Genomic DNA, 24,418 nt, shown 5'->3' on the forward strand with positions numbered 1-24,418 from the left:
AAATTTGACTTTGTGTTTCATGGTCTTTCCTCTTAAACATCTGTTTTTCATTGTGTGTCACTGGTGTTCCAAAGGTCCTGCGCTACTCAGGATGTTCATTGAGTTTTAATCAAAAAAGCATCCTGTGGTTTAATTTAAAATGTGCTTGCTGAAGAAGGCAACGTGCCTCTGGTTTGAAAAAGTAAGCATTCAGTGAAAGCAAAAAAACTGCTGTGCACCCCCAGAAAAATATAACCATTAAGCTTATTTGCTCTTTAGCTTGACAGCAAAAATAACATTAAAAAAGAGTCATTAAAGCCTGCCAAAGACTTATCAAAATACTCTTTGCCTATCTATAAAGTGGTTAACATTTCTTATTTTCCTTGTTGTTCATGTTCTTTTGTTATTTTTGTCTTTTTTTCTGTCTGACACTGAGTGGAATCTTCCCCCCTGCCATTTTTGACCTTGTGCCAATGTGAGATGCCACCTGCCTTGATGTCAGGTTGGGGAAGTGGGAGAAATGCCTTGACAGCTTGGATTTCCTGTGTTCACGAGCTATGGAAAATAAAGGAGATAAGATAATTTTATGTCAGTACCCTCCCTAGAGGTGGGAACAATCATTTTGCTACCTGATTTCACTGACCTTGACCTCATCTCATCTCAGGTTCTGAGACCATATTTCCTGGTGAGGGTCACAGTGGCAGCAAGCCCAGACTTCCCTGTTCCCGGCACAGATTTCCGCTCTTCCTAGGGAATTCTCAGGCATTTCCAAGCCACATGAGAGATATATTCCCTCCAGCATGTTTGGGCTCTTCTACAGGTTCTCTGTGCCCAGAGCTGCTCTAGGGAATGCTGCCTGGGGGGGCATCCTTACAACATCCCCAAACTGCCTCTACTGGCTCTTCTCAATCCAGAGGAACATTAACTGTACTCAGAGGCCCTCCTGAATCACTAACCCTCTCACCCTATCGTGGAGTGTCAGCACAGCTGCATTGCAGAGATACCTCATTTCTGCTGCTTGTACTCGTTGTCTCATTTTTTCGGTCATTATCCACAGCTCATGACCATAGAATGTAGATCATCTGGTAGTTTTGTCTCTAGAATCAACTCTAGCTTTACCCCCACAGATCAATACAACACCCACAGAAGAGCTGTCAACTCTCCAATCTACTTCTCTATCTCACCTTCCCTTTTTCCATCATTGGTGAACAAGTTCCCAAGATACTTGAACTCCTCCACTAAGCGTAGTTGTTCCCCCTTCACCTGGAGAAAGCAATCCACTGTTTTCCAAGAGAGAACCTTAGAACTCCGACTTGGAGTTTCTATTCCTCATCCCAGCTGCTTCACACTTGGCAGCAAATTGCTTAAAATGCATGCTAAAGAGCACAAAGAGGACAACATCATCTGCAAAAAGCGCCCTTGTCTCCCCAGTTTTTACCAAGACATGTAAATGTAGTAATTGCCTTGGTTTTGGCTGAAGTTGTAAATCACAGGACACCTTAATATGTTTAGGAGTCAGAATTAGGGTAGGGGATATTAGCCCGAAGGCCATATCAGAAATTGCATGGGTACACTGACTCTATTTATAATTTTTTTCATTTTACAGGCTATACCCATCCTACTAATTGTTACAGTTCAAAAGTCTATCTACAGGTCCTATACTGTACATACCTTCAATTATAATTTTACATATATATAATTTTTATAAATATTATATTTCACATTTTTGATCCCTAATAAGGGGTTGAATTTCAATACCCCTCATTGGTCAAAATTAAAAATATTTCAAATTATAATTAATATAGATATTAAAAAAATATTTTTATCTAGATATTACAAGAACACTAACAGCAGACAAGAACTGGAATTAGAGTATATTGCTATACTATTAAAAACCATCCCAACACAATAAAACAACAACAACAACAACATTTATTTATATAGCACATTTTCATACAAACAGTAGCTCAAAGTGCTTTACATATTAAAGAATAGAAAAATGAAAGACATAATTATAAAAAATAAATCAACATTAACATCGAATAAGAGTAAGGTTCAATGGCCAGGGGACAGAAAAACAAAAACTCCAGACGGCTGGAGAAAAATAAAATCTGTAGGGATTCCAGACCATGAGACCGCCCAGTCCCCTCTGGGCATTCTACCTAACATAAATGAAACAGTCCTCTTTGGATTTAGGGTTCTCACGGAAGGGCTTGATGATGATGATGGTCACGTAGACTTCTTCCTTTTAATCCGTCCATCATTGTTGGAGCATCATGAAGCTTTGAGTAGGTGGAGGTGGCGCAGGCCACCACCACAAAGAAACCGGAAAAAGAAACAGAAAAGAGAGTAGGGGTCAGTACCGATTTTAGAGCCACCATGAATAGTTGTTATGATGAATTGAACATACAGAGTATCAGGATTAAGTTAAATTACGATTAAAATGAAGTTATAAAAGGCCATGTTAAAGTAATGTGTTTTCAGCAGTGTTTTAAAGTGCTCTACTGTATCAGCCTGGCGAATTCCTATTGGCAGGCTATTCCAGATTTTAGGTGCATAACAGCAGAAGGCCGCCTCACCACTTCTTTTAAGTTTTGTTCTTGGAATTCTAAGGAGACACTCATTTGAGGATCTGAGGTTACGATTTGGAATATAAGGTGTCAGACATTCCGATATATAAGATGGGGAGATTATTTAAGGCTTTATAAACCATAAGCAGAATTTTAAAGTCAATTCTGAATGACACAGGTAACCAGTGTAGTGACATCAAAACTGGAGTGATGTGTTCTGATTTTCTTTTCCTAGTTAGGATTCTAGCAGCTGCATTCTGCACTAGTTGCAAACGATTTATATCTTTTTTTGGGTAGTCCTGAGAGGAGTGCGTTACAGTAATCTAGTCGACTGAAAACAAACGCGTGAACTAATTTCTCAGCATCTTTCAGTGATAAAGAGGTCTAACTTTACTTATGTTTCTTAAGTGAAAAATGCTGTCCTAATGATCTGATTAATATGTGATTTAAAATTCAGATTACAGTCAACAATCACCCCTAAGCTTTTTACCTCCGTCTTGACTTTTAATCCTAATGTATCCAGTTTATTTCTAATAGCCTCATTGTATCCATTATTGCTGATCACTAAAATTTCAGTTTCTCTTTATTTAACTTGAGAAAATTACTATTCATCCATTCTGAGATACTAGTCAGACATTGTGTTAGTGAATCAATAGAATCGGGTCATCAGGTGCTATTGATAAGTACAGCTGTGTGTCATCAGCATAGCTGTGGTAGCTCACGTTGTGCCCTGAGATAATCTGACCTAACGGAAGCATGTAGATTGAGAATAACAGCGGACCCAGGATAGAGCCTTGTGGAACACCATATTGGATATCATGTGTCTTGAGTTGTAATTCCCACAACTAACAAAATATTTTCTCCCTGTCAGGTAGGATTCAAACCAATTTAAGACACTGCCAGAGAGGCCCACCCATTGACTAAGGCGATTTCTAAGAATGTTGTGATCAATGGTGTCAAATGCAGCACTCAGATCTAAGAGGATGAGAACAGATAAATGGCCTCTGTCTGCATTTACCCAAGTCATTTACTACTTTAACGAGTGCAGTTTCTGTGCTGTGATTTGTTCTAAAACCTGACTGAAATTTATCAAGAATAGCATGTTTATTTAGGTGGTCATTTAACTGCATAATGACTGCCTTCTCTAGAACTTTACTTAAGAAGGGCAGGTTAGAGATGGGTCTAAAATTTTCAAGAGCGAGGGGTCAAGATTATGTTTCTTAAGTAGGGGTTTAACTACAGCAGTCTTAAGACAGTCTGGGAAGACCCCAGTATCTAGTGACGAATTTACTATGTCAAGAACATTATCAATTAGCACGCCTGATACTTCTTTGAAAAACCTTGTTGGTATCGGGTCAAGGACGAGGTGGAGGGTTTTAATTGAGATATTATTTTTGTAAATCAGGTAAATCTATCCTAGTGAAAGAGTTTAATTTGTTTATAACAGGATGTTGGGGTTTAGGGGATCCTTAGTGTTGGGGAGATATACTATGTTATTTCTAATATCATTAATTTTTGATTGAAAATACAGCGACAGCCTCACAGGTTTCACTGGAAGCACTTAGGAGGCATTCCTTTGAGCTACCTGGGTTTAGTAGGTGATCAATTGTTGAAAATAAGACTCTAGGATTACTAGCATTGTTATTTATAATCTTGAGAAATAGCAGTCTCTCAAGACGGACAGTGTTATTGTATTCTGTTATTTTGACTTTTAATATTTCGTGGTGGATAGTAAGTTTAGTCTTCCTCCATTGACGCTCAGCTCTACGGCATGTTCTCTTTAAATCAGACACTCTTTGGGTCTTCCATGGTATACCAATGCTAGAAGATTTTTTCACTGTCTTTTCAGGTGCAACTATGTCAACAGCAGCTCTCACTTTAGAATTAAATCTTTCCACCTTACTATTTACATTGTCCTCGCTATTATAGCTGGCACTATAAACGGACTGATTGCTTAAAATGTTTGTAAGTTTTAAAGCTGCTGCGAATCAAAGAAGCGTTTTTAACAATATGCTTCTCATGAGTGTTTTTATCATTATTTCTATATTAAAAGTAGAAGAAAATGGTCTGATAGACCAATATCAATGATCTGTTTTATATCAACTTTCAGTCCTTTAGTAATCACTAAGTCTAATGTATGACCTGCTTTATGTGTAGGCTGATTTATGAGTTGTCTCAAATCAAAAGAATCCAGGAGGTTCATAAATTCTTTTACTTTTAGATCACACTGATTATCTATATGAAAATTAAAGTCGCCAACTATTAGGAGTGTGTCATAATTAGTAATTAAAATTGACATTAAGTCAGAGAATTCCTCAAAAAGCGCGTTATATTTAGGAGGTCTATACACGGATAGTATTAGAACTTGAGAATCTCCATGAATAACAACGGCGAGATACTCAAAGGACTTGAACTTACCAAAACTGACATCTTTACATTTTAATCGCTCGAGTAAATGTTAGCCAATCCGCCCCCTTTTCCCTGGCGGTTTGCATGAGTAAAACTGTAATCCGGAGGCAGATTCGATTAAAACTGACGCGCATCTGAATTCAGCCATGTTTCATTTAGTGCAATAAGATCTATTTTTTATCACTAATAAGATCGTTGATAAAAAACGTTTTGTTAGTTAAAGCTCTGACATTTAATAGTGCCATATTTAATGTTTCGGAGGTGCAGAGATGAGTACTATGTGCGTTATTGTTATTTGGAATAGGAACTAAATTATTATTATTAGCGCTCTGTGTATATTTTTGTTTAATCTGTGATCTGTTTTATAGTTTTAATACATTGTTCCTCTAAAATAGTGATTTTAATTAGATTATTGGAGTTTATGCCGTATTTCCTAGGTTTTCTACGTGCATTGAGATTGCTTATTACAGTATTAATGGTGTGAACTTTAACGGAAGACTCTATTAAACATTCATCATGTCCTGGCACAGCAGTATTATTTCGGAAGGGGTTAAGAGCAGAGATAGATAGTCAAGAAAAACGAATTACCTTCGATATGTTTTCGAGAGGACCCGGGCGCCGAAACTGTTCGGATGCAGGCCATCACGCTTGAAGAGACGCGGCCTTTCCAAAATGAGATTCCAATTGTTGATGAAACCGACATCCTTCTTCTTGCAGAAACCCTGTAGCCAGTTGTTCAACCCTAGCAGACGACTGTAGTACTCGTTGGATCGTCTGACGAGAGGTAGTGGACCCGAAACGAAGATCTTTGCCGATGGGGTCCTCTCCTTCGTGTCTCTAATCAGAGCTGCGAAGTCAGCCTTCAGGATTTCTGATTGTCGGTGCCTTATATCGTTTACGCCGGCATGCAAGACGATTGATCCAACTGCCCTCTCCTTGTGTTTCTCGTAGACTGCTGGCGCACGTTTCATTACATCTCGGACACGAGCACCGGGAAAACAAGAAACAAACGATTTTGCATTAGGGCATGCGACATTAAGGTTTCTAACGATGGAATCACCTACCACTAATACATCACCAGGTGCTGAAGGCGAAATGGGGACGCGGAGAGGGTCAAACCGGTTCTGAGATAAAATGCTCGCCTGTGCCGATGGAGGTGCTCTGGCCTTGAACCCCCGCCTGCATAGCTGAAATCCACCGAGGTCAGTAACACAATAAAATCTTTTTAAAGAAAAAATTGGGATCCAGTATAATCAATACTGTCCCCATTCCATATAATACCTGGTGGCCATCTCTTATCTGCCCACATTCGGGACTAGATTGCTGGACACTGCTATTTCCTAATAAGAGTCAAAGAGTCAACCATTTCTGTCTCACATCTTTCATTTTAATCCTGTTTTTAAAAAATCTGGGACCCAAACCTATCACTATATTTATGTGCTATGAAATGTATGGGAGATACAAGATCAGGAGGACCATGCAATTGGGTAATAAAGTCTACAGGAAAATATCACTTGGATAGCTACTTGGGTATTCTCACCAAAGTTTTCAACAGGTGGATGGTTTCATTCATATTTCTCATATGAACACCGCCAACTTGTCACACCGAACGGCCAGTTCTTTTCTTCAACAATTACCCCATAAAGTTTGATCCTCCTTGTAGTCTATATTAAGTGCACTGTGTCTAGCTGCCAGTGACATCGACGAAAGATTTTCTTTTTGTATTTTCCATCCCAGGTTGATGTTTAAGGCAGCTGAGATCCTTGCTTTTCAAGTCTTTTCTCTTCACTGCCTTGCTCTCTTTCCCATTGTCTGTTAGACATTGTGAAGCAGTAGGCATAGGAGCCTATTGGAGTCTTGAACTCCTAACCCCGCCCCTCTAGTTACTATGGGAACAGGTACTGGGACAGAGCAGTTCATTATTTCATATATACAGAAAGCAGATGTGCCTGACTGATAATGCAGGGAAATAAAAAGTGCCCTCAGGGTTTTGACGGCAGGACTTTTGAGCTGCATAATAAACTCTACTTGATGTCATGCAAGAGCTCCTAATATTTAATTTTTTTTGCTTTCTGTATAGCAATCTTCACTATAGGGTGGCTCCTAAAATAAATCAGAAATGATCATTCAGCACAGAACTTGTTGCAGAAATAGTTACAGATACACAGAGTGAGCTAACGTTCAGTTAAAATAAACTTCTGCAGGTTCTCAAATAAGAAGACACTCTGGCAAAACCCTAACCAGGTGGCCCCCTCTGGCACAATCTTAATATCTGACCCATACTATAGGGTGTTGCTGGTGCTTACCTTCCAGAAATATGAGGCATGGCACTGCCTTTTTTAAACCCTTAAATAGCATCTTTCTATATCATACTCTTGTTTTCACTTCCTTTGCTGTGTTAGTTGATTCTGTTTGCTCTTTTGTTTCAGTAGTGGAAAATTTCAGCTTGCAGGCCCCAATCATTTTCAGCGTCTAAGAAGGGTGGTCAACACATCTGTTATGGTTGAAAAAGATCACCAGAGGTTGCTCTGTCTGAAACAGTTAAAGAAGTTTGGAGTATCACAGGTGACAATGAACATTTATTCATAATTACAAGTATAAGTATTTAGAGCTTCACCAACAAGATTTGGTATGGCTAACTCTCTGCTGAGGACAACAGGCAGGCGAGAGGTTTAATTTTTTTACTAAAAATCATTGTCACCTCCTCACCTTGGATTCAGTTTACATTTGCGTACTGAAAGGTAAAGCCATTAATGGCTATGTCACATTATGTGACACTTCCTGCGATTCTCAGTTGTATCCTTCACTTGTGTAGTCTTAGTAAGTTGGAGGCAGTCTGTGGCATGCTCCTTTGAAGCCTATCATTCAATGTGACATGCTCAAAGTTTGAGAACAACTAGTCTGCAACTCGCTCTGACAGAATCAAACAGGTTTGATTTTGTTTTTAGTTGTGGTGGTGGGCATTGTGTGCCTGAGAGCTGATAACCAATGAACTCTCATCTAGAAGTAGAATGCCTATAGTGCAATGACAAGGAATACGAAACATGCGCTTTGAACCTTTCAAATAGAAGAGAAGTTCATCTGTCTGGTGTCTTGTGTTTTACATACCACAACAGAATGGAAAAAAGAAAAAAAAGTCAGAGAATGCTGCTGAAGTCGGTGTACCTGTTAATGTTTTGTATGCCGCTGGCTCGATCAAGCAGAATTTTTTGACAGTTATTTGCTGTAAGAAAAAAGGGGCAATCACAACTGTGCTAGACGGTAGGTATGGGTAACACTTTTCCATCATTTCAATTGACATTGTTCTGTGACAAGTTCAGCGACTATGGTTGGGAAATCTGAAATACAACATGAGTAGAAGTTACATAATGTGACATCGACTTGAGATCTTACACGACCTGTCACATGTCTTCAGCCTGTTGTTCCTTCGTATTTTGTTTGGTAAAGGCCTTAGGTCAGTCAAGACCAGGACTTCCAGATTTCTTATCCACAAGCTGTGAGTAACATAAACCTAACATCTTAAACTTAACAGTCATCCAAAATAATGCAATGAATATGTCTAAATTGTTTGTGCGCTATGGGGAATCGTAATTGTTTTTGTCCTTATGTTTTTATTGATGCTTCATATGTAAAAGGTTCAAGTCACATTCCATATAACCAAAATTTCTAAGGCAATAAAATAAAGAAAAGGCAGTGAGGGAAACACCAATGCATTGGTTCTCAAACATTTTTTTACTGTGGTACCTTATTTTTGGATGAATGTCTACTTGTTCATTGCATGTGTCATGTGGAAAGGCCATGTGCTGACATTTATCCCATTGTGGTGATGATGTCATCATTGGACACCTTTGAGGGATACTGCATGGCAAGCTTGAAGGAACTGTGGTCCAAAATGATGACATGCAGGAAAAACCAAGATGGCAACACAAAAAATAATTAATGAGTAGGAAACCGACTTCTGAACCAAAAACTATTATCATAAATTGATTAATTGACCTAAAAAATGTATATTTGTTGAAAACAGAGTTCAGGGAAATGTGTAAAAAATAACAACCACAGATCATAAAATCATTTCTTTCTACTACAAGTTCCCAATAGTAATTTAATGGATTCTGTAATTCTACAAATGAAGCTTATGAATATTCTCAATGACATGCCTTATCAGCACATAGGATAACATAAAATTGTAACAGAAAGGTGTTTCAAGCTCTTTGACATTAAATGTAGAAGAAAACCTTAACCTCTTCTTTTTCTACTGTACTGAAACCGCACAGAATGTCAGTTTATTTAAGGAATTGTAATGGAACAAACAAGCCAAGTTCGTAACTGGGAGTCAAAGAAACAAAGTACTAAGTGTGACTGCTTTAATCTACTGACCTGTCCCAAGCGTTATGGTGCCATGAAATGAAGGGATCATGTATAAAAAGTGTTGCAATTTGTGAAATGTATGCAAATACCCTTAAATTAAAATCTGCAAAGTGCACGTTAATCACACCTGAATTGTTTGATTTGTAATTTTAAGCTGTGGAGCTGATGCGTTAATCAAGAAAATAGTGTGAATTTGTCCCATACGTTATGGAGAGCACTGTATACAGTATGTCTCCTAAAGAGGCCTATTACTCAGGTCTAGGCTGACATTCTCCAGCACAGCAATGTTGAATGGCTACTTTGTCTCTTGTGCTTACTGTCAAACACAGCTATTGATCTCTCCTCAACCTTTACTTTTGCCACACTGCTTCAGGAAAAAAAAAGTTCTGTAAGTGCCAGTTTTGTCTAAATGTCTTGGCGTTTGCTTTTGACACTGAGACAAATCTGCAGGCGGCATGGCTTCACGCAGTTTAAACCTCCCTCTCTTTCTCATTGTTCTTTTTCAGTGCTGGCATTGCTGTTGGTTTCTATGGCAACGGAGAGACCAGTGACGGCATCTACCGGCTTTCATACTCCCTGCGGCATGCTAATCGCACGGTGGCCGGAGTGCAGAAATTGGTAAGTGTGTGCTCAAAAGACGCTCCCAAGAACCCTTTCACCAGAGACTCTTTGTTTATCCCTGTGGCAAGTGATTTCAATTTCACCTGTGGAGAAACCTCTTTCCCAGCTTCCCATTTTTCTTTTCTTGCAAGTACAAAAGGGATTTGTAATATAAAGATAACAAAACTTTGTTTCTACTTTATAGGTGTGAGAGATGTGGGAAGCTTTTTAGTTCAAACTTTTTAAAATAAATAAAATTACAAAATCAGTCTGTATATTTAGTCATTTCAGGGAAAACATTCTGTGCTAATGTACCAGTCAGTCAATCAGTCAGTCATTTTCCAACCCGCTATCTCCTAACACAGGGTCACCGACGTCTGCTGGAGCCAATCCCAGCCAGCATAGGGCACAAGGCAGGAACAAACCCCGTGCAGGGCGCCAGCCCACCACAGCTAATGTACCAGATGACTTTAAATAAGTGATGATACCTTGCAGCTTGAATGCCAAAATACAGAACCTGAAAGACTTGACACTCATGATAGACCAAGGAATGTGCTGTCCTCCACTTATACTTCAGTGTGCCACTCTGTCTGATGCTCCCTGAGGATTTATAACATGCTGTTAGTCACCCATCTTGATATTCTAGACTCCAGAGCTTTGGCCACTGAGTCCCAATTCATTATCAGAATCTTTGTAATTCAAATGAAGCCTGATGGTTGAAGAGAGTTTGCCTGTTATGCTAAAAGCAATCAAGTGAGTGCCTTCTGAGACTGAGGCATATTTTAGTTTATACTTGTTTGATTTTGACATTCAGAGGGCATCCTCTAATGTAAACTATCTGGTCATTCTAGGCCATTTACTGCAGCCTCTAGGGATGTGACTTGCTACACAATGGATTAAGTGCATTTATTCACATCTGGTTCAGACAGTTTTTGATAACATTCACTTACTGTATATTTTCTTAATATTTTGATTAATTACTTCACCTAGCAAGAAGGTTTGATAGGCTCTTCTTATCAGACTTTTGTCCCAGTTTTATTCTCCTGGTTTTCTGATCTTTGCTCATCTTGACCATGACTTTTGGCTGCTTAATCTTCTCCCGATTTCTAGTGCTGACAATGACCCTCGGGCACATTGCTTGTTCAGAACATTTACAAGAATAATACAGCATAATATGACATGCTCAGTGACTCTTAATCTTATTCTGGGACACGAAATGATGGAGTCTAAATCAGCAGCATTGATCACAGGGCAGTAAGCACATCTGATGAAAAAAACAGTCCATTACAAGACTTACTAACACACACATCTATATTCACACTCAGACAAGACCAGATTAGAATAGGCAATTAAGTAAATGTACAGATCTTTGAGGTGTGAAAAGATATCATGAATGCGTGGCAAATACACTTTATAGACATGAGGATAAACCATGAACTCTACATAGGCAGCTGCCAGGCATGAGATTTGAACCTGCAGGTTCACCATGCTGCTCTATAATAACAAACAGAAATTAAATAGAATTGAAAAATGTAATATTTGTTACTGACACATGGACACAGACATTCAGTGCCCTGGGTAGATCCCAGGACAAAGGGTGTTTTTTTTTTAAGCAAGGTCCACATGAGTAATGTTTGGTCCTAAATGAGAACCCTGAACTCAATGTAACTTTGCATGGAAAGGGCAGATTTGGAAGATGGGCTGACAGTTTTAAAAATATCTTAAGAATCAGAACAAACTTTAAGTTACTTTTTGATTTTTAAATGCTTATCAAAAAGTGAAGCAAAAGTGAAAATCCAGGATTAGATGACAAACATCAATTTAATTTCCATGCTTTTCTCTCATACTTGTAATGTATATCTAAGGATCAGCATACTGGCAGTGCCCATGGTAATTAGCATTTTAGTTTGGGGCGTCTGGACTGATATTAATTGATACTTAAGAAAAGGCAATCTGCTCTTGGCAGCCATGTGTTGAGAACCTCACAATGGCGAATGTTAACACAAGGAAGTTCTGAATGAATGACACCAGAATTCAGTGAGCGATCGGAACCCATCCATTATGAGACTCAAGTCCATTGAATATCCAGTTAATTTAAATTTGGTTATCTGTCTCAACAGCATATAGTTAGACTGTGCAGGAATTTTCAGACAACAAGACAAACAATAAGCCACCATTAGACAAACAGGCATTTGGCTGAGATGGCAGACGGGCTGTTACAAATTTCAGATCAGCTATCCAAGACCTGAATATAGAGCAGATGATAATAAATTAAAAAAAAGCTATCTAAGATAATTCAACACCAGAGAATGACATAAAACCTTTTATTAGTTAAGCCTTTTTTTTACAGTTTTTATTTTGGAAGATGCATGCTGTTTCCATGTAACATCTAGTATTTGCCTTAAATAACTTGAAATAAGTAACTTGACACTTTTTTTTTATACGAAACTAATTTAGTGCTTGACATTCAGAAAAATTAACCTTATGTTACCTGTTATTTGTTTATAGCTGACGTGTTTCTACAATAAATCGAGGCACTCAGATTTACACAGAGAAAGGTAGCTGTAACAGCTGCCATTCTTCACCTCCAAACTCCACATTAACAAGTAGACACAGCAAAAATGGCATTCAGCTTTTCCTTTTAATCATGAAATTCACTACCAGTATCATTAGTCACTCCCTCCCTGTGTCCTTGTGGGTTTTTTCTCATTGTGGTTTCTTTTTCCTTTGAGATATCTGAACACTAAAAAAAAAGACTAAGCTTGTTGGAATTTGCAGTTTTCCAACTTTACATATAATCGATTTTCCTTAAACAACACATCTGCTCTTATGCTGTACTTGAGCCATATTTGGCAAGAAGATGAAGATATCATCCTTTTACACAGGGCTGGCGCCACCATTAAGGTGAATTAGGCATTCACCAAGAGTGCAGATCATAAGGTGAGGGGAAACTCAGCCGCATGGATCAGCTACCAAACAGTCGGTTGGCATACTAATAAGCTTGGCCTAGGACACAAAATAACCAAGCACTGGAACTGCATATACACTAGCTCATAAACTCCTGGAAATCTGGAAAAACATCATTAATAAAAGACCAAAATGCTGCAAGAGCAATTGCCAACCTGCATAACATTACGCAATACTCATACAGTCCAGACAATGTAAAATGGCTTCCACTGTGCCACCTGTTTTTGTAATATTCATTCTTTATTGATTTTGTATATGAGTTTGTGTTATTGAACAATGTAACAGCAAGTATTCAGAATAATTACTGAATGTCATATTACTTTATTGTTCTTTACACTGGCTTTGCAATTCCCTTCTGAATATCTGTGTACTTCCAGTGTATCAGTTCAGTAACGTTCCTAACGAAAAAACACATGACGGAATACCTCAGAGCTGAAACATCAGATTTCTTCCTCTTCTGTATAAACATTTCCATTGAATTTAGCCTTTCTGAGTTAATTTTAAGGTCGATAATATATTTCAGTTTTTAATAAGGGGTGAAGTCTGTGACTTATTTATAAAAGTGCTTTTTTTCTTTACAGTATTAAATTATTGTTACCAATGTAAACACTTGAAAAAATCCTTTAAGTGAGGCTTTTAGATTGATGTGAAGATGATAGGAATGCTGGGTTATAGCACACCTAAAGATGCTGTACACGTGAGAGAATAAGTTTGGTTGGGAACAATTAAAATTATGTCTTAAATTAAGATGAGATGAAATTTCAAAATAATTAATTATTAATTCAGAAATAGAGTTGTCAGTAGGTTCAGTTTTCTTTCAGTCAGTATTGCTTTGGTTGGGCAAGTTAGCATAACGCTGTGTATTCCATTTGTTTCTTTGGTGAGCATTTAGATCTTTTGTATATACCCTTTGTTCTCCTAAATAAGGTGTAAGACTAATGTTGAAATATATTCCATTTGTATCTTCAGTCTTTGAAGCATGTTATGGCTGCTGCCTTTGAACCAGTGACTGCCAGATCTGATTTGGAGTGTTCAATGGGTGTACCTGTCTCACATTTATCTCTTTCTTCCCTCAGGTTACCGACAGCACTTCCTCTCTCAACCAGACTGTGGAGCTTGATCTTCAGGAGCTGGAGAAGCAGTATAAGAAGCAATCGGATTATCTATCCATTGTTCAGAAGATGCAGGGCCAACTGGATGAGCTGGTGCAACAGGTGATCGAGATCCCCTTCTGGAGCAACAGTGACATCTCTCTAGAACAATTGGCAGTGAAAACGGAGCTTTACGACTGGTACAGGTAGAGACATGCTTCAAGATCTTTGGAGTAATTATTCAAAAATAGAAGATGTGTTTGGTTGATACAACAAGGTAGCTCATTCATTCTTTTGGGAAATGTGTTTACAGTGATCCCTCGCTATATCGCACTTCGACTTTCGCGGCTTCACTCCATCGCGGATTTTAAATGTAAGCATATCTAAATATATATCACGGATTTTTCGCTGGTTCGCGGATTTCTGCGGACAATGGGTCTTTTAATTTATGGTACATGCTTCCTCAGTTTGTTTACCCAGTTGATTTCATACAAGGGACGCTATTGGCAGATGGCTTAGAAGCTACCCAATCAGAGCATGTATTGCATATTAACTAAAACTCCTCAATGATATATGATATGCTTCCTGCACGGTGCTTGATTGTTTGCTTTTCTCTGTCTCTCTCACTCTCTCTGCCTGACGGAGGGGGTGTGAGCAGAGGGGCTGTTTGCACAGAGGCTGTTTGCCTAGAGGATACGGAGGCTACTCTATATCGCGGTGCTTCGGCATACTTAAAAGCCCAAAAGCAGGTATTGATTTTTTGATTGTTTGCTTTTCTCTCTCTCTCTCTCTGACATTCTCTGCTCCTGACACACATTCTTTGAAGAGGAAGATATGTTTGCATTCTTTTAATTGTGAGAAAGAAATGTCATCTCTGTCTTGTCATGGAGCAGAGTTTAAACTTTTGACTAAAGGGTGTTATTTCATGTCTAGAGGGCTCTAATAATGTTAACAGTGTGGGAGAGTTTATAAGGGCTTAAAATATATAAAAATAACTACACAAACATATGGTTTCTACTTCGCGGATTTTCATCTATCGCGGGGGGTTCTGGAACACAACATGTGGACCAGGGGTCACCAACTCCGGTCCTAGAGGACCACCGTGGCTGCAAGTTTTCATTCTAACCATTTTAATGAGTGCCCTGTTTGTGCTGCTAATTAACTTCTTGTGAATTCACTTAAATGTAATTGCTTTTTTAAGTTTACTTCATCGTTCCTCTGAATTACTTAATTTCATTTAAATGGCACCCAAACAGAAATGAAATGCGAAGTGAGGGAGCCAACAAAAGACCAACTAAGTCAGGGCCACAAACTCCAACCAATTTTGCTCCAACCAGCTGCTTAATGAGGTGCCGATTTTTGTTGTTAATTAAACCCGTTCTTTAATTCTGTGGCTTGTTGCTGCTCTTGTGTTGCATCAGCAGACATTTTTGAAATTTTTGATTTTCTCTTTTCTAAGAGCACTGGGGACCTGAGCAGATCGGCATTTCTGAGACCTTCACCTTTCTTTTATTTTCAGATATTATGTGAGCGACATCAGTTGCTTTGGCTCATTTTGTATCTCACTATTATTTGGCTTCTAATTAAGGAAAAAAAAAACAGTTAAGGGGCTTGAGTCTTCAAGAGCAAATCAATTAAAATGAGTTCAAAAGAATTTAATTAGCAGCAAATACAGGTCACTCATTAAGAAAAAGGTTAGAATGAAAACCTGTAGTCACGAGTTTGAGACCCCTGATGTAGACTACAGTAATCCCTTGCTATATCGCGCTTCGACTTTTGCGGCTTCACTCTATCGCGGATTTATATGTAAGCATATCTAAATATATGACGAGGATTTTTCGTTGCTTCGCGGGTTTCTGTGGACAATGGGTCTTTTTACTTATGGTGCATACTTCCTCAGTTTGTTTGCCCAGATGATTTCATACAAGGAACACTATTGGCGGATGGCTGAGAAGCTACCCAATTAGAGCATGCAGTTAAGTTCCTGTGTTCAGATTGGCTCAGCGACAGATCGCGGGATTCGATTGCGCTGCGTTAACCAGGAAGTCTCGTCTCACTCATTCAACATCAACGTGTTTCGCTGTGTAAAGAAATAATTACCTTTTGTGCTCTTTTTTGTTTATCTTAGTGCATAGTGAAGTCCTTCGTTATGGCTCCAAAACAATCTGTCTTTCGTAATGGCTGTAACATATGTGATACTGGAGACGCTCGATATCTTTAAAATAATATTTAGGTTTTACTGTATATAAACAGTGTGTTTACATACATAATTTCAACAAATCTTACCTAATATCTAAGAGAATACAAAGGGTTTATGCTGTATAACTGTGCGGGAAATGTTTATAAGAGTGTGGGAGAGTTTATAAGGACTTAAAATATATAAAAATAACCATATGAACATATGGTTTTTACTTTACGGATTTTCACATTCTGGAATGCAACCCCCGCGATAAAGGAGGGATCACTGTATTCCATATATACTGCATGCAAGACAGGAACCTGCCTTGGATGGGATGACATATCATTGACAGGCATACACATGCAAGCAGTCAACTACACAGGGCCTACTAGTTTAATCATTTTTTTTATTTTATGTAGGATCTGGCATAGAAATAGGACAAATATGGTAGTAAGTGTCAATAGTCTCAGTGATGGGTTATTTCCTACCTAGCACCATACAACCCTGTGAAGTGGAGTAATTTACTAATCTGCTTAGTCAATTTGAGGTTTTGAGAGCAGAACCTATTTCAATATCATCAGGTACAAGGTAGGAACCATCTGTGAATGAGATACTCAATTGCAGACCCCCGTTCAATCAGCAACTTGAGGCAGCTTGGTGTTGTTAGCACATCTTTTGAAGTAGGAAGCAGAGTTGACTAAGTGGGTTTGAAAATAGATAAAGTACAGAGCAAGGAAAAAAAAAAAACGCAAAACAGGGTAGCATAAGGGAAGATCCAGTTTTACTAGACTTGTGGCATCCTTGCCACTTATTCTGTTTACCACTGTTGTCAAGAAGGAAAGAAATGAATTTATCACTGGAATCCCAAATCTTGGCGGCTATCCCCAAATCTCTTAAAGGGGAGGTCTTGAGGCGGAGATAGAGCTTACTTTGTGTTATGACTATTTAATAAGAGATGATACAAATAAGAAACTAATAAGCTTCATTTCATATTCTGCTACCTGATAGTGAAAACCTGACTTTCCCCATCACTAGAAATCACAGAGTAAAATGATTGTGAAATATAATTCTGAGTGGATGTGACATTTTGTTTTGTTTTTGTTTTTTCTTCTGATCTAAAGCCGCATTTTGTGACATTAAACAAGCGGATGCGTTTATGGATTATGCTGTGTCGTCCTCTGTCACTGCATCTAGAACACACTACTCTGCCGTGCCAGTGTGTGTCTGATTTTGATTAGGGCTTGCCAATGATTTTTTTTTTTTCTGCCTCGACCTTCTGTTTTCCCTCTGAAATATTATCAACTGATGTTTTTTATCTTCACCTGCCATCTGTCTTCCTAACTGTCATTGCCTTTTCACTCTGTCTGCCTAGAACTCATTTACAGACTTGAATATGTGACAATGTACAACACAGAGGAAATTGAGTGAAAAGATTTTAAATGAATAGCATTGAATTTGTCAAGACAGGAAAAGTTGCAAGTAGCTAGAGAAGCCAGTTTAATTAGGCAGCCTAAGGCCTGACCCTCTACATTCAGTGGAGGTGACATTGGGACAAAGGAAGAATCATAACCCGTGTGCCTTTCGTGAAATTGATTTGTAATGACGGGAAAGCACATGAAAGTGCATTTGACTGAAGCACAGAAAAGTTCGCTCAGTGCATGAAACAACAAGGGTACAAAAGATAGCATTAATATAAATAGTTAATATCTCTTAGCCCCTGGTGCCTAGGCTATGTTATGAGCTTGGGTGGACATTCAGTTCAGCACAGTGGCATTTGTTTTTTGTATGTGATTGGCAGAAGGCTGGTAAACATCCAAACCCACAAATTAAAAAAATGGCTGCAAATATATTACAGTATCCCTTGTGCTGATAAAGAACTTGTTGTATGCTCTACAAGTGGTTAACAGTTAAGCTTACTTTGTCAAATTGTTGAGCCTTTCACCCAATATTTCTCTTTCACTTTCTTCTTGTCTTTCTTTTTCATTCAGCCATTCAGCTATGTGGTCATTCGTAGACTTACAACCATTTAACCATCTGTTTACTCTGTCATTCTCTCACTATAGTCAATGATTCATTCACTCAACCATCCATTCTTGTACACACTAATGTACTGACTGAGTCAGCTTATTCTAACATCTGTCCTTTTAGGCTCTTACAGAGTCACTCACTTACCCGTCTGTCCATCCTGCTATTCACTGATTCATCTTATTTAACCATCTGCCCACTTCTACTCATTTAATGGTTTGTCCACTCTCCAAACATTCATCTTATCACTCACTCTTGCTAGTCAACCATACATTCACTCACTCACTCACTCAACTAATTTAATAGTTCATATACTCACCCCAACAATCATCCACTTGATCATTTTAGTTAGTCATGCATTTCTATATCCACTTAATTAGTCAAGCATTCAGCTCTGTGCTATGTTACTGACTGTCTATCCACACACTCACTTACTGAATTGCTCATTTCAGTCAAACGATTCACTTAAACAGTCACTGCAGTCAACCGTCCACTTTCTCTTTTTAGTCTTTATCTATCCACTTACTTGGTGATTCAGCTCAATCGTTTGTCCACTTAGTCATTCATAGACTCACTCACTTTGTCACTCACTCACTCACATGAATTTCCATCCTCTTACTTACTTCTGTCAACCGTTCACCTAATCCTTCTATTTGTCAGAAATGCTATAAAAAACAGTAAAGAGCCAGGAAACAAAAACATTGATTGGTGTCAGTTGTGGAGGTTACTGTATATGGTTATGTGACATGGTGGAGAGGGTCACTTTGCTGAATGAGAGTCATACTATAGTGTAGTTGGCCCAGGAGGTTAGTTGACCGCAGATTATGTAGACATCATTTTCAGTTAATTTCATTAGGATCTCATCTGAATGCTTCAGTTGCCTATGTCTTCTATTGTCACTCCTACCTTGTTTTTTTAATGTTAATGTTCTCTCTTTACTGTATTCCTTGAAACCTTGTCATTGAGTAACAAATGTTGAAGATGGACAGAAGGCGTTAAGTAGGAAGAATTGTAAGAAATGATCTTGGCAGTGATTTTTATACTTCAGTGAGTCACAAACCCTGGACTAAGTAAAACATTCAATAACTTTTAAAACAAATTTTTTGGCAGGGTGTTAATGTTGCCTTATTTTTGCTGTGAGCCTTTTCAGGTCAGAAAACTCAAATTGAGACTTGACCTCAGAATTGCAATAAGGCCTAATATCAAAATGAGTTTCAACCTAAACTAAAGTAGTAGGCTTCTGGTCTGCAGAGGGCTAAAAAAGAAGAAGATTCTTTAAATTCTAAAACACTCAAAAAATGGAAGAGGAGAACCAAAAAGGCCAAAATGGCAGAGCAGAGTTCTTTAATAACTGAGTAGTTTATTTTCACAAAAACAAAAAATAAATAGCAAGAAAAAGCAAAATGATATCAGAAAAAGGAGGTGTTACCCAAAAGGCAAACCTCAGAGCAAAAAACAAAAAACTGTCTTATCCTTAAAGAAAACATGTCCAAAACCAGAAAATCAGAGAAATTGGAAATACACAATCTGCAAAGAGAGCTGATGAACAGAAGTATCAACTAATGCTACTGCAGCCTGCTTATAGTCTGGCAGGGTCTTATAGCACTAGGGGTGGTCCTCCTAACTGCAGTGTTCAATGGCACCACTTTCTTAGACTCATCACACATGCAGCAAGGGACATAACTTAAAGAACAATTAATATTAACATTAACCAATAATTTATAAAAATATTCTTTATTGAAATAAATAAATATTAAAATAAAATAAACTGTAATTAGTGACACCATTACCAAAATAATATTTAGAAAATAAGATTATATTAAAAAAATACTTAAGCCAGGGGTAAAACCTTGACTGTTTCCTAACAATATTAATTAGCACTTCCACTGTACTTCCAGGCAATGGTTCAGAAACACACATACAGTAGCTGTTCTTCATTTTTCTCTTCTCTTCTTTTTATAAACAGTGGTGGGCAAAAGTAGGTTTACAGTTCTGAGTATGTGAAATACAGAGTTTATTCTTTTAATATTATGTATTTATTTATTAATTATTGTATTATGTATTTGTATTATTTGTCTTCTTCTTATTATTATTAAAGTGTTCTTGAGTGTAGACTACAAGAATGTGTAAATAATGAAAACTGGCAATTTCAGCACTTATGAGAGTGCACCTAAGTGCACTGTGCCATTCTGACATTCTTTTGAGTTAATAAAGTTAATAAAGCTATTGTAATAATCGTAATCTGAATGTCTTTTTCCATACAAACAACTGTAAACCTACTGAAGAAAAAAAAAGATCTGTGCTCTGTGATTTCTATATTGTTGGTTATTTGTTGTTAGATTAAATTTGATTGCCTTATCGATTATAATCTATGATTGTAAATTAGTAGTTATTATCTCTTTTCACTTGTGGCAATAAACTTTTGTTACCTGTCTTGCTACACTTGCTGAACAAGCAGGCCCCAGCCTAATGTTACTCGAGCAGGTTTAACTCTGTTGTAGATCATTTTGGATAAAAGCATCTGCCAAGCAAATACAGTAATCCCTCCTCGATCGCGGGGGTTGTGTTCCAGAACCCCCCGCGATAGGTAAAAATCTGCGAAGTAGAAACCATATGTTTGTATGGTTATTTTTATATATTTTAAGCCCTTATAAACTCTCCGACACTGTTAACATTATTAGAACCCTCTAGACGTGAAATAACACTCTTTAGTCAAAAGTTTAAACTGTGCTCCATGACAGACAGAGATGACAGTTCTTTCTCACAATTAAAAGAATGCAAACATATCTTCCTCTTCAAAGAATGCGTGTCAGGAGCAGAGAATGTCAGAAAAAAAGAGCGCGAGAGAAAAGCAAACAATCAAAAATCAATACGTGCTGTTGGGCTTTTAAGTATGCGCACCGCGATAAAGCAGCCGCAAAGAAGGGAGCAACGTGAATGTAGTCTTTCAGCATTTTTTAGAGTAGCATCCGTAGGCAAACAGCCTCTGTGCAAACTCTGCTCACACCCCCTCCGTCAGGCACAGAGCATGTCAGAGAGAGTGAGAGAGAACGAGAAAAGCAAACAATCAAGCACCGCTTGGGAAGCACATCGTATATCATTGAGGAGTTTTATTTAATACGTAATACATGCTCTGATTAGGTAGCTTCTAAGCCATCCGCCAATAGCGTCCCTTGTATGAAATCAACTGGGCAAACAAACTGATGAAGCATGTACTTTAAATTAAAAGACCCATTGTCCGCAGAAATCCGTGAACCAGCGAAAAATCCATGATATATATTTAGATATGCTTACATTTAAAATCCACAATGGAGTGAAGCAGCGAAAGTCGAAGCGCGATATAGCGAGAGATCACTGCAAAGGTACATGTACTTTTGCCCACTCATGCGTGTGTACATTTATGTATATATCTATACTAATAAAAGGCAAAGCCCTCACTGACTGACTGACTGACTGACTGACTCACTCACTCACTTACTCACTCATCACTAATTCTCCAACTTCCCGTGTAGGTAGAAGGCTGAAATTTGGCAGGCTTATTCCTTACAGCTTACTTACAAAAGTGAAGCATGTTTAATTTCAAAATTCTACGCGTAACGGTCATAACTGAATCCTACTTATGTACATATATACGGCCATAGCCTGCAGCTCGGTCGCTGTGTGAGGCGGAGTTGCGTCACCCATCACCACGCCTCCCACGTAGTTGGCTGCCTTGCGAGATACAAGTTTAATGAGAAGACGCAGGGTATAAACCAGACTTTTGATCACTTTGTAATGGAGTTAAAAGTGCTGGTGAAGGACAGTGCTTATGCGAACGAAGATGAGATGGTCAGGGATAGAATAGTGTTTGGCACAAACTCAGCAAAAGTGCGAGAGAAACTTTTAAGTGCCGGGTCTTAGCTAACATTAAATAAAGCCGTGGACATTGTAAGATTGCACGAGATAGCACAAGCACATCTGAGAACCTTCGATGTATGTACTCCGAGTGGCTCACATGAACTGACTGTGAACGCAGTACGCAGACAACAAGCAAAAGCTCCAAAGAGCGCTGATCAAAAAAACGCATTACAGAATTGAGAAGGCAGCAAAAGAATATGAAGCGAGTGATGCATACAAGCATATTCATAAGTGCAGCTACTGCAGAAACAAAGCACACGGTGGAAAAAGTCAATGTCCAGCTAAAGGAAGACGGTGTAAAAAATGTGGTAAATTAAACGAATTCGCTAAAGTTTGCAGGACTGGGAAAGGTAAACCCGTGCATGCAGTGTGTGATGTCTCAGACAAAGAGGAAGACAAGCTGTTTATTGATGCAGTAAGAAAGGAACAACCCTCTGAAGCTGAACAAGCCTTTGTAGACATATCAACAGGAAAGCAAGGTGTAAAGCTTAAGTTTAAATTAAGTTCATAGACACGCTGCCACTAAATATTCGCAGGCAAATCCACAACTTAATACCGGGAATGCCTGTTAAACATCTTAGATTCACGGGTACCGATTTAGGTAGTGAACACTTTGATGAATGAAACCTGTTATCTTTACAACGGTTCACAAACACGGTATGTAACTTGCACACAACACATCCTCCAAATATGAACCTGATTGAAAGAAATAATGATAATCAAATCCTTGATGACAGCAACACTCATAACAGTCACAAAACAATTACATAATCAAATCCTTGATGATAGCAACACACATAACAGTCACAAAACAATTACATTGACAATCATGTTACGTTATTTTTAAAATGTTTCCTTTTCTTTTTCATAACTTCTTTAACACACTACTTCTCCGCTGCGAAGCGCGGGTATTTTGCTAGTATATACTGTGATAAAGTCACTATATAGTGCCCGACCCGGCACAGACTATGCAGAGGCACGTATAAAAATCACACAGGCTTTTATTTTTCTTCACCTGTGGGCACACGTCTTCCCCGTGTCCCACAGGCCTAACACAGTCCCAAAAGCACTTTAGTCCAACACAACAACTCTCCACCTTGTACCACCACTCCTCGAAGGCAACCTCGTCCTCTTCCTCCCGACTCTTGCTGATGACGGAAGGAGGTGGCCCCTTAAATAGCAACCCGGATGGGCTCCAGCTGCTTTCCCGGCAATCCCCCGCAGACACACCTCCATGTGGCGGAAGTGCCGGTTGCACACCCGGAAGCCCTCTGGGTGTTCCCAGTCCTTTTCCCCCCAGCACTTCCTGGTGTGGCGGAAGTGCTGAGGACCAGGGTTCTTCAGGCACAAGTCCTCCTCCGGTCCTCCTGGGCGTCCCGGCTGGTCTCCACCCCCAGCTGCATGCGACAATACATATAAGAATAGACTGAAGACATGAAAAAATTTGGGGCAGTCACCTGTATTTTATTTCCTGCCTGCAAAATGAGTTTAAAATGTACAGTGCGTGGAGATTTGAAACCAAGACTGGCATAAAGATGGCGGCTTTAAAGGAGAGTTGTGGAAATAACGTCATCATCGGGCCCGGAAACAGAAATGGTGTCATTGAGGCTGGAACTGGAAGTGACATCATCGGGGCCAGGTGGTAATTTCCCTGACATGGAATTGCTATCATTCAGGCATTCATATATACATACCTAAGATCGTTTAATCTTCTATGAGGTTTAATGTTTTCATTGTCTTTTACTATACACTAGGCAGATAGATGACCTAAGGACTATTTCCATAAGGACTGACGTCTTCACTCTTATTTAGTGGGGTTTATTTAGTACTGGACTGGTTAACTTTGCCTCCTGCCTTTGCTTTTTTGAGCTCCTTGTCACTAGTGGTATTGTTTTTCATGGCAGCTTCTAATGACAAATTCAATCTGCTTGCCGTCTCGGCCTTTCTTGGGTATCTGATTTTGTACAGACGGGGCAGACTGCATGTTTTTCATACCGGATGCAGAGTCCAGTCTATAATGGCCTAAGGGAGATTCCCACTTTTCATAAGTAAGTGAATCTAAAAAAAATGCTTTCCCTTTCCCCCAAAATGTGTTAGAAGCTGACTGTTTTTTTCATATCGAGGGGATTGGTGCTACATGTCAAAAATGCTTTAAATTCAGTGTTCGTATGGCAATGTGAAAAGGTTTTTTCTTTTTTAATATATGTGTACATATCAAGATTTGATCTTCATTTAAACAGTATCTATAGATAAAGGTAATATAATATAACAAGAATCATGCCGCATTTACATTTGTAGTCCAATGTATAACTTAAACATAAATTGAAATTTCA

At 38.6% G+C, this 24,418-nt stretch overlaps 1 protein-coding gene across 2 annotated transcripts in view; it reads left to right on the forward strand.

Moving 5' to 3' along the window:
• The window catches only part of LOC120542004 (protein tweety homolog 3-like), a 289,028-nt gene that overhangs the window by 137,885 nt on the left and 126,725 nt on the right, over window positions 1–24,418 (forward strand). For both annotated transcript variants that reach the window (XM_039774078.1, XM_039774077.1), the window contains exons 3-4: window positions 9,833–9,944; window positions 13,970–14,190. In XM_039774078.1, the coding sequence (XP_039630012.1) occupies window positions 9,833–9,944; window positions 13,970–14,190 (333 nt within the window). The remainder of the gene's footprint in view (window positions 1–9,832; window positions 9,945–13,969; window positions 14,191–24,418) is intronic.

The sequence above is a fragment of the Polypterus senegalus genome, chromosome 13, assembly GCF_016835505.1.
Source record: "Polypterus senegalus isolate Bchr_013 chromosome 13, ASM1683550v1, whole genome shotgun sequence".
Classification (NCBI taxonomy): Eukaryota; Metazoa; Chordata; class Cladistia; order Polypteriformes; family Polypteridae; genus Polypterus; species Polypterus senegalus.